Genomic DNA, 18,578 nt, shown 5'->3' on the forward strand with positions numbered 1-18,578 from the left:
ACAGAATTACAGGTTGATTCAAGCTTCACAACTGTGCTCTAAGCACTCTAATTCAACAGTCTTTGCAAACAAGATTGTACCACCTCCATCTCCGAACACACACATAAAGGTCACCTTGGTAGTTTCTGTCTTGCCAGTTCCAGCAGGGCCGGCAGGGGCTCCACCGAACTTGAGATGGAGGGCACCAGTTAGAGTGAGGTAACATCGATCAGTTAATGGAGTGATCACCAATCGACCAGTATTACCAAGGTATTCATACCCATAATTGAATGTGGCATTAACAGCTCTGATCAGTAGATCGTCCTCCCAATAATACCTGTAATTAGTATTGGTGATTATAAGGTGCTATGTACGTTGAACATCAAAATTCTGTGGTATTGTACATCTAAACAAAAGAGGGATTATGCATTATCCTGAGGTGGCCTGGCTGGTATGGAACCATTTACATAACTGATATCTTAATACTAATAAAATGACTGCCAAGTAAGACTTCATGGAAAAAAACACAGTAACTTTGATGATATAAAAGTAAACAATACACGCATGCACAGCTACGTATGCTGTAGTACTAACACACACACATGCACGCACGCACGCACGCACGCACGCACGCACGCACGCACGCACACACACACACACACCTCAGTTGGCTGATCCACTCAAAATCATTAACATTCTTCACTTTCTCTTGCACAAGCTTAGCCACCACATCTCTACCATGAACCTGTGACAAGTGTATTAAGATGTGTTACTAGACTTCAAACAGAACACATAGAAATATTTATAACTAAAGTAACCAGTGTCCAATTCAAATACCCTATATTCGTAGATTACAACAAAATATTCTAATAGAACAGTCACTGCATATACCTCAATCACAATCAATGCTGACAACATCATACGTGCTATCTTCTTCAGTTTGCCACGAACTAATCCAACCAAATCTGCTAACTAGAAAATATAATGATGTGTACACACATAAACATGAAATAGGAGTGTAATATTATGGTGCAGCATGTTTAGTAGTATATAATGCATTTCTTGGTGCTGATGAGTAAGATAGCCCAATGGATAAAAAAAAAAAACTTGCTCTTGACAAATTAACAAGACAGGATGACTGAGCAGCCAAAGAAAGCATGGGAAAATCACACATGACATCGTCAAGACAGGATGGCTGAGTGGTCTAAGGCACTGGTTTAAGGCACCAGTCACTTTGGTGGTTATGTGGGTTTGAATCCCACTCCTGTTTTCTTTTTTTTTTCTTCTCTTGGGGAAATCAACATGCATTCAAACAGCATATGGTCTTTACACACAGGAGATACCAAATAAAACATTCCTAAATCACACATGACATCAATAAGACAGGATGGCCGAGTGGTCTAAGGCGCTGGTTTCAGGCACCAGTCACTTAGGTGGCGTGGGTTCGAATCCCACTCCTGTCAATCTTTTTTTTCTTTTCTATACCTTTTTTTCTTTTTTCAATTTTTTTCTTTTCTATACCTTTTCTGTGCAACCATATGGTTTCTCACATTATAACAACTGACCTACATACAAAACAAGTGTGTATAAGCACTAGACTATTTTAACAAGACAGGATAGCTGAATTACCCAGCATTATTTAGTTGTAATGCTCTATATCCTACCCTGTACAAGGCCAGGCATTTGTGTAGAACTGGCTATAACGTGTGACATTACACTTACCTGGTCTAGTAATCGTTGATAGAGGTTATCCAGGTCATCCTGAGTGATTGCCTCTGATACCACAGTGGTCCAGAATGTCTGACAACCAGCGATCACCACCTGACCTGGCCATTTTAACACCCACTCTGTACGAGGGATCTATAGTATGAGGAATCAATAGTATATCAGTGTATACATATGAATAAATATTTTTTATTGATTCTTTGTGGTATCATGGGAAATCAAGATACGCAATTATCAGTATGGATGAAACAATCAAGAAGGCCTTAAGCAGGCATGCATGTGTACAAACATATGTACATATCAAGCTATATTTGTATGCACACAATTGACTCTATAGAGGTACAGGCTTAAAAGGATTCTCTATACTAAGAGCACAATCGCATATCCTCAATGTCAAAACATTGGCCTCAGCAGGCCTGGCTTCGTTTAATTATACTTGAAAGCCTTTACAATACAGCAAAAATGTGCAGAAGATTCTTAACACTTGTGAGAACGTTAAAGCCTGTTAATACTGGGAGTCCGGATCACAATATTAAACACTGTTAAATGAAAAAATAATGTGGTGATTTGATCCTCCAGTAATATACAGCTTGTTGGTCCACCAGTGTCCATTACAGGGAGGTTCTGCTGTATTGTACTAACACTAGATTGTTACTAACTTGTACATAATCATCAAGTGAGTCTTTAATGATCTGTTTCAAGCTAGACCTCATGACATTCTCCACAGTCAGTAGCCAGTCCTCAACGTTACCCTTCGGATAGAGGCTCTCTGTGAACGGCACCTCTTCTCCTTCAGCTGAGAACATCTTTGTGATGGCAAGGTCTTCCTCAAATTTTAACTGTAGTGAGAAGACAAACCAGTTTGAATTGTTTAATGAGTGTATGAATTATTAAAGTCAATGGCTGAGTTTGTCTGCCATTGTGTGTGTGTGTGTGTGTGTATGGTATACAACCATACCATGTACACATGCTAATGCCCCAAAACAATTCACCTGCATGGACTATTACACGGGTAACTCAGTACTGGTTAACTGGGCAATGTACCACACTCAGAGGCTTTGATATGTTGCATTTTCTGTGTGTGCACAACACAAGAATTCATATACCTGTAGTCCATATATTTGCATATTCACATACACAAACTACACCCACACACAGGCACATACGCACGCATGTACAAACACACTACTCTACTAGACACCTACACACTCACTCTTGCAATATTCTCAAAACACTTCCTCAAATGAGGCTGCACAGCAGTGGGGTCCTTAGTCTGTGACAAGATCTCCAATAGTTCATCATCAGACAAGAAATAGAATCTTGGAAATGCTGATCTCTTGGTTTCCAAATAATCACTCAGTCCTTTCTGAACCTGAATGGAACAAACAGCAGTAGAAAAGTGCAGTGTGTGTGTGTGTGTGTGCGTGTGCGTGCGTGACGTGCATGCATGTGTGTGTGTGTGTGTGTGTGTGTGTGTGTGTGTGTGTGTGTGTGTGTGTGTGTGTGTGCGTGCGTGCGTGACGTGCATGTGTGTGTGTGTGTGTGTGCGTGCGTGACATGCATGTGTGTGTGTGTGTGTGTGTGTGTGTGTGTGCGTGCGTGACGTGCGTGTGTGTGTGTGTGCACATGTACTGGGTATGTGAAATATTATATATGTAAAACTGCAAATATTACAGAACTAGACACACACACGTACCTGGTCAAGCAGTTTATTACATTCTTTGATGTTCTCCAGTAGTCTGGCATCAGGACAAAATGAGATCACCTGTCAAGAGATTTATTAGTACAAGATGATAGCAGATACACACTGATTACTACAACTTGAGTCTTACATAAGGAAAAGTCCCTCACATATATCTGTACATTTGGTTTAAAAATGACAATGAATGATAGTCCGAAAATGACAGCGTTCATATTTTAGTATGGTCACCCGCCTACACTGCTGATCAGTCAAGCATTTGTAAAATGTTCCATGCAATATGGCTTACCAAGAGTGGTTGTAGGCCTTCGCTATTGCCAGTATGTCTTGCAAGTGCTCACACTGCTTAAAGAGTGCCCGAGAGTGTGTTTTACGAGTACTTGCTACCTTTAAAGTAGAGCACTCACAAGCATGTTTCATGAGAACTGGTTCCCTATTACATGTGCTTGAAGATGCTTGTAAGATTGGGCTAAGAAGCAAGTTGACATGCATTCATGGCTTAAGTGTACATTGCATCTGAGCTACATATAATACACTCACTACTGTGAAGTCATCATGTGACAATGTGAGGATAGCCTCTTGCCAGAAAAAAATATAAACTTTACAATAATTCAATACAGTCACAGAGAATAAGTTATAGTTATATCCCGGTACGAGTGTAATAACAATGATATCATCCGAGTATACGGGATATAACTATTTTATATCCCCGTGCGCGGGAGTGTGCAGAAGTTTACGGATAGTAAATTAAGTTCCGGTTTGAGTTCCTGTCACTGTGCTCAAGATTTCGTCCGAATTGTGTGGAGATTCTACTTCGTAGCTACAAGAGAGACCTTACATACTGCCTACAAACTGTAGCGAAGGCCGGTGCTATGAAGCAGCGGTTCCAGGTACGATTCGCCTTTGTCAGAAGTTGGTATGGTGGTGTTGCGTGGTGTGCAAGAGAAAAATAAAGACCAACAAGTGGTTACAGATAGAACGATGAAGCTAGAGGAAGTTAGTTCTTCACCATAGTGACCGTTGGGAGTGATTGCTGGAGTGAAAATCGTCACGGACTATTCTTGACATTTGTTAAACTATCGTATTGGTAACTTGTAGTGTTATTGTGTAAAGGATTAACAGTTTTCTTGTAAGATTTAGCTAGTTTTAAGTGCTGTATTGGTGTGTTTTGTATCAATATTTCCTTATTTGGCTTTGTTCCATTGGTAAACAATGCCATTCGCGGTTATTAAGATGTCACGAAAGAGACTGAGTGGCTCCACAACAGGGTGATAAGTTAGTTATCACTGGGTGATAACTAATATATCGTACAGTAGCAGCGCCGCTCTGTCTAGCTGTATGGTAGTTATAACCCAGCGCAGCGCTTTGATACTCCCACGCACTGGGATGTAATGACACTTTTACACCAGTACTTTTAATCATTAGAGATGTTACAAGATCACACTACAAAATTGTGCAGATGGATCTTTCCAAAAAATGACAGTTCTCTATAACAGATAAAGCACTATATACAGTACTCAACTATTGTGACTTATTTATAGTATTATAAGTAACTTTTAATTGTGGGTTTAAGTTTACAATATAAAGTATTGCACAACCATGTATCTAGTATTATATTTTTAGTTTTGCACACAGCCACCATATATAGCATGCACTAAAATTGTGCTTGCTAAATTTTATATAACTATCTGCATTTCTCTGAATGCTTTGAATATTTAAAAAGACTTTATTGAATAATTTCATCAGTAATTTCTTTCAATCAAAAGCCTAAACAATGTCAAACAGTGAAGAAATCAAGCCCATATCATTAGGCATTATATTTGGCAGAAAGTATATCACTGAATTGGATGGGCATCAGCAAACCACTTTTTCAGAAGAGGTAGGTGTCACCTAAATTAATTACATTTGGTATTTCACGTGACCCTTGATAGCTGCAATAATAAAAACAAAGTGGTTTGCTGGGGTTCTTTAGATATTAATACGCACTTCATGACAGCTTCAATGAAATGTACTTTGTTTTGTAAAAATCTCTTGAGTGAAAATAATAAGTTGCGGTGTGGTGAAGACAAAATCACCAGACTTGTCATGTTTGACATCTATAAGCAGAATTATACCACATTACCATCTTCAATAAAATGAATTTTGGGTAATTGGTTTTAGTAGTACACAAAGGACGTCCAACCTTCTCTGCTACTATCACAGTATATCACTTGCTAGATACAGACCATGCAATGTGATGGTTAAGCTCCGAGCAACACAGTTGAAGTCCGATGTTAAAGTGATAGCATACTGTAACCAAACAATTGTCAATGAGTTTAAAACATTGTAACAAGACCCACCACAATTTCTTGCAGTGGATCCTTTCAAAAAATGGTTAGTTTTATAGTATACACTATAATAGGACTATTGCATTTAAACTGTGAGCATTCGTAGTACTTGCAATATTTGGTTGTGGGTTTTAGTTCTATATAGTATGACATAAGCACTCCTACACAGTGCTGAGTGTAACATGTAGTTACAGCAAAATGTGCTACATTGCTTGAACTAGTAATATGTAACGGATCGTTACTCTACTAAGTAATGCATTACATAACAAACATGTTAATGCTCTTGTTTCACCACTTTTTTTTTTTCTTTGATCCTGATTTCTCCTTTTACTTGTGTCAGGGATTTTTCTAGGGGGGGCATTTTCCCCTCCTGAAAATGATTTCCTCCCCCCCTCCCCCCCCGAGCTCTGCCTCAACCAGCCTGAGTAAACAGGTGATTTAAGTTCTCCCCCCCCTCAATTTCTGAAAAACTCGGATTGCCCCCAGAATTTATTTTCTAGAAAAATCCCTGCTTGTGTGTTTACTTATTAATAACATAATTGAACCAGTACATACCACATTAAAAGAATGATACCTAAAAGTAATTTAGCTTCAGAATGTGCACCTCAACAATCAGTGACATAACAGAAAGGGAGGCAGCCATTATGCCATGTTATCAGCTATGCTTTGCCTGTTATACAGTGTTACATGAAGAACAGTAAGAAAACCACCTCTGTAATCAATCAAGTTGCTATGGAAAATAAGGGTGATAAGCACAACAGCCAGCACAGCCACTGTATCGCATCGTTACTTTGTGTTATGAGCGAAAAGAACTGGAGCACAAAGGAAGACAAAGGAAAGTCCATGGAGCATGTATTGTATATATTGTGGTTGGCAAAAAGGCACATCTTGGGACAAAGCGACATTGAACAGTGAAGAAATCAAGCCTGTAGCATTATCCATTGTTGAGTTATGCTTGGCTGGAGGCATTAGTTTATCAGTCAGCGGGCGTAAAGCTCTGTTATAAGTTAAAACCACATAGGAAATTTATGGAAGGGTTTGGGATTGATCTGAAGGCATTTTTGAATTTTGGGCTTGGTTACGTCTAGCCCCAATGCTGCCAAGCTGTCATGAAGGGATTTGACTGGAAAAGCCCAGTTCTTTAAGATTCCTAATATACAGTGCTACCATCTGTATGACAAGGTCCCCACTACACTGTAGAAGGGCCTTCTCCAAAAAAATAAAATAATTGATGAATTACAAAATGAGTCACAAGTATTGTGTAGAATCATTTATAATAGTACACAAAACAATCAATTGTGGGTTTTAGTTTGGAAGCCAAAGAGAAAAGTGGTAGACATGCACACAATCTAGTTTCAATGTAATTAGCAAATAATTGGCAGTAATTAAGCTGAGATATCGAAACATTTATTCAACACAAGTAGATAATCACCTTGGGATCTTTCTTAGCTCCATTCATGATCTTCCTCCACATCCGGTCCATGGTCTGGTATCTCTTACTTTCCACTGGTAACTGTCTGTTGATATCTTCTGAACTGAATATCGGCTCCAGGTACAACCATGACCTCTGACATAACATCCTGTGAACATGAGGACAAGATCCAAATATTCGTACGTTTATGTGCACACACACACACACACACAAACGAATGCACGCACACATGCACACACACACACACACACACATTGTACCATTCTTCCATTACATCTTGGGTAATACGTAGCTTGTTCTCCCAAGTCATGATCCTGGCCTCAAATGGTTTCTTATAAGGAGAGAATGACATGGCCTGGGTCATCACGATGTGATCATCCAGCTGTTGTGCTGACTCATCACCCGACCTCATGATATAAGTACCAGTCTCCTTATATGCTATAATCTCCAGTAGAATCGGCTCCCATTCCTCTTCCATTTTATCAAGTGCCTAATAGTACCATGTATATGAACATAGTGAATTATTCATAGAGACTAAAATTATCGTCTCAGTAAAGAAGTGACTGTAGCAGTGAGGTTATTTATTATACTAAGGCACACTTCTAAAGCACCACACAAACACATACAAACAAATACATACAACAGACAAGACCATAGAAGTACTTTTACACTAACCTGTTCAATGGAGAATTCTTTCCCAGCAATCTCAGACACTTTAGCAATGGTCTCAATGTGTTCATCTAACTTCATCTCCAGACACTTAGCAAAAGTGAGGTTAGCACGAGGTCGAATATTCATCCCCAACTCTTCTGATAACTATAGCATAGGTAACAACAAAGACACAGTGTAGTACAGACATAACACACGCAAGCACACATGCACGCACACAAATACACACACTAACACACACACACGCATACAACACACACACACACACACACACACACACACAAACATACACACCTGTTCCCAGTGACGGTTCCTCATTCCTTGGTTACGTAGACCTTGTATTAGTGGTATAAATGGTTTAAACTCTTCAATCTGTTTCTTGATCTCTTGTGCCACATCCAGACAACCTGGTATATCCTTGAAGTGTTTAGTACACTTGTGAATGGTACGGAATGCATTGTTGACATTGGCACTGTGTGGAGTATATAATGTATTGATAATCACAGGATTATATTCTTCATAAATGTTTACACAAACAAGCTAGCCTGTGCATGCGTGCGTGCGTGCGTGCGTGCGTGCGTGCGTGCGTGCGTGCGTGCGTGCGTGCGTGCGTAAATCATCGCTCTTTGTATATATGCAAGTCACTTACGCTAGTTGCTCAGGGTCAATATTAGCCAAGGAGTCATTCATCCAACTCTCATGCCATCTCAACCAATCAGCTGCAGTCATCCACAAGTTCTTATAAGGTTCAAAATCCTTAGTGAGTTTGGCCACCTTGTCATACTACAGGACAATGACATGTAACACGTAACATTATTCAGAACATGCACACATAAAATAGTACAGAACACATGAAGCATAACACGTATGTAGAACAAGAGCACACACACTCATGCAAACCTGGGTAACGTTCATATTAAACAGACGCTCACGCTGGTTATACAGTAAAGAAAGGTCCTGACACTCCTTGAGGTTCTTCACAACACGTCGTACATCATTGCTGATCTCAGCAGCTTTAGTGAGGTCAGTATGACCAGAGAAACCAGCTACCACCATCTAATATGTGACAATATGTGTTAGCATGTGCGTGTGTGTACAATGTGATGTGAAATGTCATGAGTATGTACGTAGTAAACTAGAATCAAATAATGCGGACACCTGAGAACTCCCAAATTTGGTCACCAATTATTCAAATGAAAATAAAAAACAGCTTCACAAAATGTAACATGTACATACGCAGAAATATCAAGCTTCACCACTACAACATATACAATACCTCTAAGGAGTCAAGACGATCCTCAAATGTTGCCTGGTCATTGCTGAGATTCTTCTGAAACCGCTCCTCATCTTGTTCTAATTGTTTGGTGCAATTTTCGCTCTGCTCTTGGATCTTACGAGGCCAGCCCAATGTGGTCCATCTACACAGGGAAATATGAGTAAAAATTTCAATGGAAAAGACCAACATAAAAAGCAAATAATTGATCGGAGGTATATGCAATAATTTTAAGAGTCAATTATTTGACTTTTTTGTAGAGGCGCATGGCGATTATTCTACCTTAGTATGCCAGTATGCCATATCAGTGCAATATTAACAAGAAAAACACCAATTCAATTTTCACGCACATGCAGGTAGCTCTGTGCTTTCTTCAACAATGCCTCAAAAAGTTCTTGCTCATAATTTGTCCCTTACAATACAGAGATATATTGCCTCTATGGAATAACGACACTTTCTCTTTCACACCATCCCATCTTTAACAGCTGCTACATACTCACTTTACAAGTATAATATAATTAATATAATGTATATTGTTGGCAATGTGTTGGAGGTATTTCGTTTCAATTTCGGTGTTTCACTTTCAACCTAAGTAAGACTGTTTTAACTCTAACATAGTAGGATGAAGTTGTCGACTTTATTACAGCTGGACTGATGACAATAATAACAACTCCATTGATTCAATTATCTCACTGACGTCTACCATACCAAGCTATTACTGATTACCATAAACCCACTTGTATAGTATATGAGCACTAAAGGTGACATCATTTATTGAAATGACATTATATCTCATGTCTCTGCACACATAGTATTGGACTAAAAGGCAAAGGTCATTGGTAAATAACAAATGTAAAATGATAATATTGGAAAACAGTTGCATGATCCGAGGAGTTTATGAGCCACTGAAGGCAGCAAAGAGCATCAAACTCACTAGCCTGCTGGGTGCCATCACAATTCATTTATTGCTGATGGGTTTCCATATAAGGAAAGCACAATCTTGTTATTTGAAGCCATATGTGGAAATGCACATGATAGCACATTATGTAACCATTTGTGCGTGACGTAAAGCAATTTTTATTTTATTTCAAGTGCTGTTACATAAGTTACGGAATTCAGTTTCATGCTCCTTCACTGCTGAAGTCATAAGCTCCTGATAGTGCATATCTACATGTATACAAACTCGCATATACTACCTGTAGCCCTTTCACCTCAGAGGTTCTTAAACACTAATGTGACACAGCAGCAGCAGCAAGGAAGAGCATTAAAGCCACTAGCAGTACACTCCATTATAACTGAGGTGGAAATGTAAGGTTTCCATTGTCACATTGTACTTTCAATTTCTACCACCACTTTCAATGGCCCACCCATCACCTATGTAGGTACTGCACAACTTGTTGAGGTCTATATTTTTTTACAGCTGGGTTGTTGTATGTTCAAGAACACTCCAACACATGTTAAATGGTTCTTTATCAACCAAAATAACAACTCTGTGTCTTCAAACGAATCCTATAAATACTGCATGTGTAGCTGGAGCTGATAAGACAGTAAACTGTGTGTATTGTCCAATATGTCGTTATTACTACACTATTATATTATAACACTGATCCTCACTAAGGAACTAGTGATGGCTACTGACCACTGTGATGTGTATCATTTTAAATCACCATTCTACCCTGGTGAGTCTTGTGAGGAGATCTATACTAATAATCCAGAGAGTCATGACAGGTCAGGATATTATTGGATACTAGATGGTCCCAGGAAGGTTTATTGTGGGATGACTTATACTGGATCATCTTGTGAGGACATCTACAACAATAATCCTGAAACTGGTGACAAATCAGGATATTATCGTATCAATAGTGACCAATGGATATATTGTAACATGACAGCAATTGCCGCTGACTTTATTCCAACATGTGCTGGTGTGGGAGGAGGATGGAGACGTATAGCCAACGTTGATATCACTACTGGTGGGGATTGTCCCAGTGGATGGAGTAAGGAAACGCATTCTAGTGTTAGTTACTGTCGTACACTTAATGAAGACAATATTTGCTCATCTGCCAACTTCTCCACTAATGGACACGGTTACCAGAAGGTGTGCGGTAGAGCCAGGGGATATCAATTAGGACATACCGCAGCATTTTTATCTTACTACAACGGAGGATCACTGGATACCATGTATATGAATGGATTATCCATCACTTATAGTAGTAACCCTCGTAAACACATTTGGTCCTTTACTGCTGGAGTTTCTGACAATTTGACTTCATACAGAGGTAACTGTCCATGTGTTGCTTTTACCCCTCCCCCTTTCGTAGGAGGTGATTATTATTGCGAATCAGGAACTGCCAATATTTCTCAGAATGGCGAGTATTATTTTGACGACCCTTTATGGGATGGATTAGACTGTGCTGGTAATACCTGTTGTGATGATTCTACTCAACCATGGTTCTATCGTGATCTTAATGATACTATTACTAGTGATCTAGAAATGAGATTGTGTAATCCTAGTAGGGATGGAAGGAAAGGTGTCTTGATTGTACAATTGGAGGTGTACATACAATGAACCCTGTGTGTATAATAACTGAGATCTGTGTGTGTGTAGTCTATATAAGGAGCTTCAGAAATATGTATGTATTTGAATTTTTTGCATTAACTCTTAATACAATATTGATCAGATAATATTGTCATTGTACGCTGTCGCTTGATCAAGGGGCTGGGTGATATCACAACTACAAGAGTATTCACATATTGTTCTATCTGTATTTAATGGTATAAGAGTCAGTGCATATATACTGGTTAGTACACGTAAGAACTATTACACACATAGTCTTGAGAAGACTACTATGTAGTTCAAGGGAGCAGTATGCCAAGCCATACGAGTGCTAAAGTTGTACAAGTGCAATAAGCATTTGATGTGGTTTTACATAATTATTCAGAAATTGTGGTTTGGTAGTGAACAACAATTCTCACTTCCATACAGCCTGCTACAACAACTTGGAATTTTGTTCTTGAATTACAAATCTAGACAGGTTATTTAAATACAAGCAGAACAATCAGCCTGAATGCTCTGATTGATGTACTGGAGCACTTAGAAATGTAGCCACAAGAACAGCAGCGCTAGCCTATATTATCACAATGTTTGGGGCAGAGCTGCGATTGAACAAAGATGTGAACTGCAGAGGAGTTACCATACGAGTAAAACAGTACAAATTAATACCATTACCATTGCTTTGTTTACAATTCTCCCATTAGAAGATCACTACAAGTAGCCATTTTGTGGCATGATGCAATAAAATGCAACAAGTTATTACATCATGAACCTATTTCTATTCATGACATGCAAAATTAGCACTTGTGTGGCTTGCTGCACCATTAATCTGCCTTGCCTTGGACGGACGGTTCACAATCGTTTTTCTTACAGTTTTGGCCTCGCCCTGGTCATAGGCAAGGCTTGGAAGCCAAAACTTACCCAGCAATGGATCCGCCTGTTCATGGAGAACCCAATGGTGTAAGTTGCGTCTTGGTAGAGGACTGCGTTTGTAAGTTATCATGATTTAATTAAGTGCCTGTAGTTTATTTTCCATTTTAGTTAACAGCAGAAGATTATTACTATTATAACGGAGCTGTAATCTGCCTAATGGCAAGCGAGAATGGTGTTTACAAACAAAAACTATGCTTAGCTTGTACTATATCCGATGGCTACTATATTTTATATAGCTATTTCTAACCTATGTGTGTCTATTTCTTTTTATCCAGCTAGACAACCAACACTTACTTTGCCAGCAGCAGCAAAGGGAAGAGAGGAGTTACAAACAACTGGCAAACCTATCAGCTGAAGACAAAACTCTTCATTCTTCTGTAGCTCATCCAATGTTCTGTATTATACTAACTTTAGTATGAGAAATATGTAGCCGAGTAGCGGCTTTGTCACAACACTTCACATAACAAAAACTTTCACCATTTAAACCCCCCATGGTCACGCCAATTTAGTGATTTGGCAGCTTGTGCTCGGACTTACGCTCTCACAGCCACAGGTTAGGTTTAATCAATTTTTATTTTGTGTAACTCATGGCAGCCTTCATGGATATATTATCTTCATTGACAACTAACTCAGCTGCTTTGTAGACTTTTGAGTCTAGTCACAGCCTGCCAGTGAACAAATCACTTATTAAACTTTCAATAAATATGCCATGCAAATTGTTTGTGTGTGTGTGCTTGTGGTAGTTTGCAGTCCAGTTCCTACTAGGTAGACTTTCCGGGCTGGTCACTGTAGGCGCTCTCGACGAATCCAAATTATAGAAATGTACAAATAGCTATATGATTGCTAACCTGATAAATAGACCGTCACACTGTTAAATTCTGTGTTTCATCGATCGATTTATTACCAGCATCCCTTCAACGCTCCATAAACCGGTAAGCCTAAAAACGCACAAAAACCGGAACGAGTAATGCAAACGTACCACTTAGCGAACACAACACAAAGGTAGAACAACCTAATGCAAACACAATGGGAACTTTTTTGACCGCTACTGTAGTTCCATAAATCAGTGGCATGTGCAAAATACATACATCTGAATGCAAGATTTATTTGAAACTAAAACCATGGCTGAACAGCATTATTGCAACACGAGTGCTACAATGAAAAGCACTTCCATCCCATAATGTTAGTTATTAAAGTAATAAGTTCTACAATCAAGTGCTGCAATTGCACCGAATTTGATTACCAATAGATCAATAGAAAATATTACCAATAAATGACGATCAAAACCTCCAAGAACTATTTGCATAGGCATCCATATAATTGCTCCATGTGAAGGTTGTAGCCAAGAAAGCAACTTCCTCATTATAGTTAAATCACTACCGCGTGTGCCTATGAGGGTATGTGTCAAGAGGCTTATACAATACAAGGTGAAGCCGAGTGATGTACTTTTTGCACACACAAGCATAGGCGGTGATCTAAGTGTTATAATGCAGTTAATATTCACCTTGCACGGAGCATTTCTCTTGAGTGTCCAAACCACTTTAATTTTCGGTGATCAGACTATCAGTAAGTGTTCATGTACTATACTTCCTTGTACAAAAGCCACATTCGATTAAACACCTGTCTCAATTATAAGCCAGGGGATTTCTAAAATAAGCGCCTGGTCTAAAATAGAGGCCCGGGCTATTACTTGAGTCAACTGTTAATGGCTTTAATAGTTTCCCTTGTTGCCTCTGTTTCTTCATGCTTGAGTTAAGAGACTTCTGAGGGATGAAGATACTACGAGTAGTCACGTGAGTAGTTAGGGCAAGCCCGTATGCATGCAGATATGACTATTTTCCAACCATTTTAAACCTTGCCTTACACGTGTTTATATATTAAACACACTGTATCACTGTTTTCTGCTTACCATTGCAGCAATCCCATTCTACCACCACCACCCAAATTCCATTAAACGGCGGGCGTCGGTTGGACCAACCCTAAATAAATTCCCGGTCTCAAATAAAAACCCCATTGGTTTACAGGCCGGGAAAGAAATAAAAGCCTGGGGTTTTATAAGAAGAAATACGGTAATACTGTTTAATAGTAAACCGTATGCAGATTTGATATGTACACTTATACAACAGTCTGGATAGATACAATCTAATCCAAAACAGCCAAGCTGTAAAAAAAGAGTGCGGCCCTCAAAAAGGCCATGGTGAAAAAAGATGTGAAATCCAGGTGGCAGCCAAGAAATAGCTGTGATGGCAGGTTAATGGTTAAAATTTTAATAACGACAATTCAGCTGAATTTGGTGCCACTTGGTTTTGGCATAAAATTCACCTGAATTGTCGTTATTTAAAATTTTTACCATTAACCTACCATCACAGCCATTTCTTAGCCGCCACCTTGGATTTCACATCTTTTTTCACCATAGCCTTTTTGAGTGCTGCACTCTTTTTCTTTATAGCTTGGCTGTTTCACTTTTTTTTGTATTTGTATACCACAAAGCCGGCCTATGGCCAGCTTTGGAGCTTTTTAAACTATCTTTTTTTTCTTTACCACAGGAAGCAGAAAAAGATACAGGGTGGTTTCTTTGTAGCTGAACTCTCTACAAGGTGACTTCTTCTAGTTGATCTCTCTATAGGGTGATTTGTTTGTAGCTGAACTCTCTACAGGTGATTTGTTTGCAGCTGAACTCTTTACATGGTGGTTTCTTTGTAGTTGAACTCTCTACAAGGTAGCTTCTTCTAGTTGATCTCTCTATAGGGTGATTTATTTCTAGCTGAACTCTCTACAGGTGATTTGTTTGCAGCTGAACTCTTTACATGGTGGTTTCTTTGTAGCTGAACTCTCTACAAGGTAGTTTCTTCTAGCTGATCTCTCTACAGGGTGACCTGTTTGTAGCTGAACTCTCTAAAGGTGATCTTTTCGTAGTTGAACTCTGTACAGGGTGATTTGTTTGCAGCTGAACTCTCTACATGATGGTTTCTTTGTAGCCAAACTCTCTGTAGGGTGATTTGTTTGTAGCTGAACTCTCTACAGGGTGATCTGTTTGTAGCTGAACTCTCTACAGGATGGTTTCTTTGTAACTGAACTTTCTGCAAGGTGGTTTCTTCTAGCTGATCTTTCTACAAGGTGACTTCTTCTAGCTGATCTCTCTACTGGGTTACTTGTTTGTAGCTGAACTCTCTACAAGGTGACGTTTTCAAGCTGAGCTCTCTCTTGTTTCTAGCTGATCTCGCTACAGAGTAACTTGTTAATAAAGCTGAACTCTTTATAGGGTGGATTTTGGTTGTTAAACTCTCTTCTTGAAGACTTGTTTGCAGCAGAATTCTCTACAGAGTGAATTATTTGTAGCTGAACACTCTACAGTGTGACTTGCAATAATTATACAGCGCTATATTTGTAGCTGAACTCCCTACAGGGTGACTTGCTTGTAGCTGAACTGTCTACAATATTAACTGGTTACTGCTGAACTCCCTACAGCATAACTTGCAACGAAATAGAAATCTATAATGGAGTAAGTCATGAACTAGCTGAATGCTCTATTAGGGTGACTGTTCTATTAGAGTATCTCGATCTCACATTTGCTACACGGAGTTGGCTTTGGAATCATAACTCAGTGGTTTGAAATCCGATTGTTGTGTACTACTGCAAGGACTTTCCACGATGACTATTCCAGCTACATACCCATTTTCAGCTCACTGCTCTAAGCAGTTTGCCTGGTAGGAATGGAAATTATTGGTATTTTTATTCACGAATTTCGATCGCGCAATTGTTACACACCTTCGGTTTTGTGTCATATCTCCATGATCTTTATTTTGATTGCTTTCAAACCACCAAAAGGCACTCCTACAATGGTTGATCTATCCACAAAACGATTTTCAACTCATTCCATGAAGCGGTTTACCCTGTAGGCGTGACATGTATGCCAAATTTCAAGGCGATCGGAGTACGCGTTTGCGTTTTATAGCAATTTTTGCAAGTGTGTGAAAATACGAAGAGAAAAAACCAAAATTTTGGCTGCTCGTATCTCAGAAATGGTTCAAGCGATTTCCTTCAAATTTGGAATGCGGACTCCCCTGGCTGGTGGGAAACCCTACAGCAAATTTGGTTCCTAAGGTATCACCGAGATACAAAGGTGTAAAAATGACGTTTTCTTTCTCCTGTCAATATATTCATGGTGTGGTACGCTGGCTTCTTGGGCAGCACGACACACTATCATGTGCCTTGATGTCACATACACACTTCGTTATGCTACAGCGTCCATACATGCTCTGTATAGACACTTCCAAAAATTCAGTTATGGGATTTTGCAGGACAAACTTCTTCCTTATACACACCACACACTCTGTGTTCATCACTGTTACTGTCACTTTACTTGTTTATATAGTAATCAATGAAGGGTTTGATTGTGGTATTTAATTTATTATAGCGGAAGGACAAGATACAGGAATTTTAAGGTCGATTAGAGATTATAGTAGTGAAACAAGGGAAGTCATCACTATTAGTCCACCTAGATCTAAATATGCTACTGAAAGAAAGTGTTGATATGGAAAATTAATTCCTCGATATGGTTTCGTTGGATGAAGAAGTAGACAACCAGAAGATAAAGACAAGACACAGAGGGCCTACACTCGTTGGAACCCCAAAAGGCACATCCAAATGGTGAGTTTGTTATTGCGGTGAAAAATGGTGGTTGTGCACTGCTTCGTTTGGCCTCTAGCCTTGCGACTACAACCCTCACTTAATCACTCACTTTTCTGATTTTCTATTCAAAGCACTATATCTATATGAGATTCGCCCTTTTACCTTTTTCACAAAATATTTTAAGTTTGCCAGATCAAAACAAATCTAACCGTTTATAACAATATTATTGGTACTAGTAAACCAAGTGATTGTGGGTTTGAGTTTTATTGGATACAGGACTCGATTGTTTACCAGCTGAAGCAGATTGGCCCATAATGTATTAGCAAGTACTGTGTAACCAAACATGGTGCCTTAAAATTAGCACTAATAGTGGGAAATTCTTTTGATACGTTCCCAAGAGATGTACTATTTTGTCCATGACAGATACAGATAGGAACACATACGTACGTACGTAATACAAGCTTGAGGTGATGAACTATAATCACTTTCTAAGTTGTAGTTATGAATGTACCAAAAAGATTTCTACATAATTTAGAGACCAAATACAATGTGGGTATTCATGGCCACATTGCCCATAGTGTAGGCCGGAGGCTGTGTTGATGTTCAAAGTTTTCTAGAAGAATCACCTGGAGCAAAACAGATAAAGAAATGTGTCCTGTAACTGTTATATTATATTTGTTTTTACTGTGCAGAAATCACAAATGACTGTAACGCAGAGGTATAATTACTTAAGTTGTTACAAAAATTAACCAGGGAAGGGGAATTAATTATATAAGGGGGAAGGGGGTTCCAAAGTTTAATCACAGAGGGGAAAGGAAAATTTATACGAGTCAATGTTTGTCGTCAGTTGCCTGTAGTGTCCTTTACTTAACATTAAGATTTACTCTAATCAAGTTTAGTGTCAGAATTAATAGTCTACCTTGTCCCAGAAAGTAAGCTAGCTGAAAGAATAATTCATGTTTTGCTTTACAAAACGTTTATACAGTAAATGTCCACAAGCAAAACCACACATTAGTAGCTCTTAGATACTCATTCAGCTTCCAGACATCAAAGGAAATAAAGAAAAATGGAAAGAAACCAGAGGACAACATATGCTAAGCTGCACAAAAGTGCCCATACTAAAAACAATGTATTTATGATGGCTACTGCAACATTTATGTCCTTTATTACGGACTCTTCTTTCTGTTGTTCTCAAAGGCTATACCTCTGCATGAAGATAGCCTTTTCCAAAAAAAGTTTGTTTGTATTGTTTACTTGTATTAAACAACTTGTATCATCACTTCCTTTATATAGCAGTATTCGTCAATATCGATTGTGGGTTTGAGTTTATAATGTTATTCTATAGAAGGTTGGAC

At 38.9% G+C, this 18,578-nt stretch overlaps 1 protein-coding gene and 1 non-coding gene across 3 annotated transcripts in view; one reads left to right on the forward strand and one right to left on the reverse strand.

Moving 5' to 3' along the window:
- Positions 1 to 18,578, reverse strand: part of LOC136247455 (dynein axonemal heavy chain 1-like) — an 83,486-nt gene that overhangs the window by 30,071 nt on the left and 34,837 nt on the right. For both annotated transcript variants that reach the window (XM_066039168.1, XM_066039169.1), the window contains 14 exons: positions 9,108 to 9,249; positions 8,732 to 8,887; positions 8,481 to 8,614; positions 8,126 to 8,303; positions 7,838 to 7,978; positions 7,423 to 7,652; positions 7,163 to 7,310; positions 3,401 to 3,469; positions 2,918 to 3,076; positions 2,364 to 2,543; positions 1,702 to 1,839; positions 871 to 951; positions 642 to 724; positions 115 to 316 (listed from right to left, as the gene is read on the reverse strand). In XM_066039168.1, the coding sequence (XP_065895240.1) occupies positions 115 to 316; positions 642 to 724; positions 871 to 951; positions 1,702 to 1,839; positions 2,364 to 2,543; positions 2,918 to 3,076; positions 3,401 to 3,469; positions 7,163 to 7,310; positions 7,423 to 7,652; positions 7,838 to 7,978; positions 8,126 to 8,303; positions 8,481 to 8,614; positions 8,732 to 8,887; positions 9,108 to 9,249 (2,041 nt within the window). The remainder of the gene's footprint in view (positions 1 to 114; positions 317 to 641; positions 725 to 870; positions 952 to 1,701; positions 1,840 to 2,363; positions 2,544 to 2,917; positions 3,077 to 3,400; positions 3,470 to 7,162; positions 7,311 to 7,422; positions 7,653 to 7,837; positions 7,979 to 8,125; positions 8,304 to 8,480; positions 8,615 to 8,731; positions 8,888 to 9,107; positions 9,250 to 18,578) is intronic.
- On the forward strand, positions 1,361 to 1,442 carry Trnal-cag (transfer RNA leucine (anticodon CAG)). Its single transcript has one exon. It is a non-coding gene; the product is annotated as a tRNA-Leu (tRNA).

The sequence above is a fragment of the Dysidea avara genome, chromosome 2, assembly GCF_963678975.1.
Source record: "Dysidea avara chromosome 2, odDysAvar1.4, whole genome shotgun sequence".
In the NCBI taxonomy this organism is placed as follows: Eukaryota; Metazoa; Porifera; class Demospongiae; order Dictyoceratida; family Dysideidae; genus Dysidea; species Dysidea avara.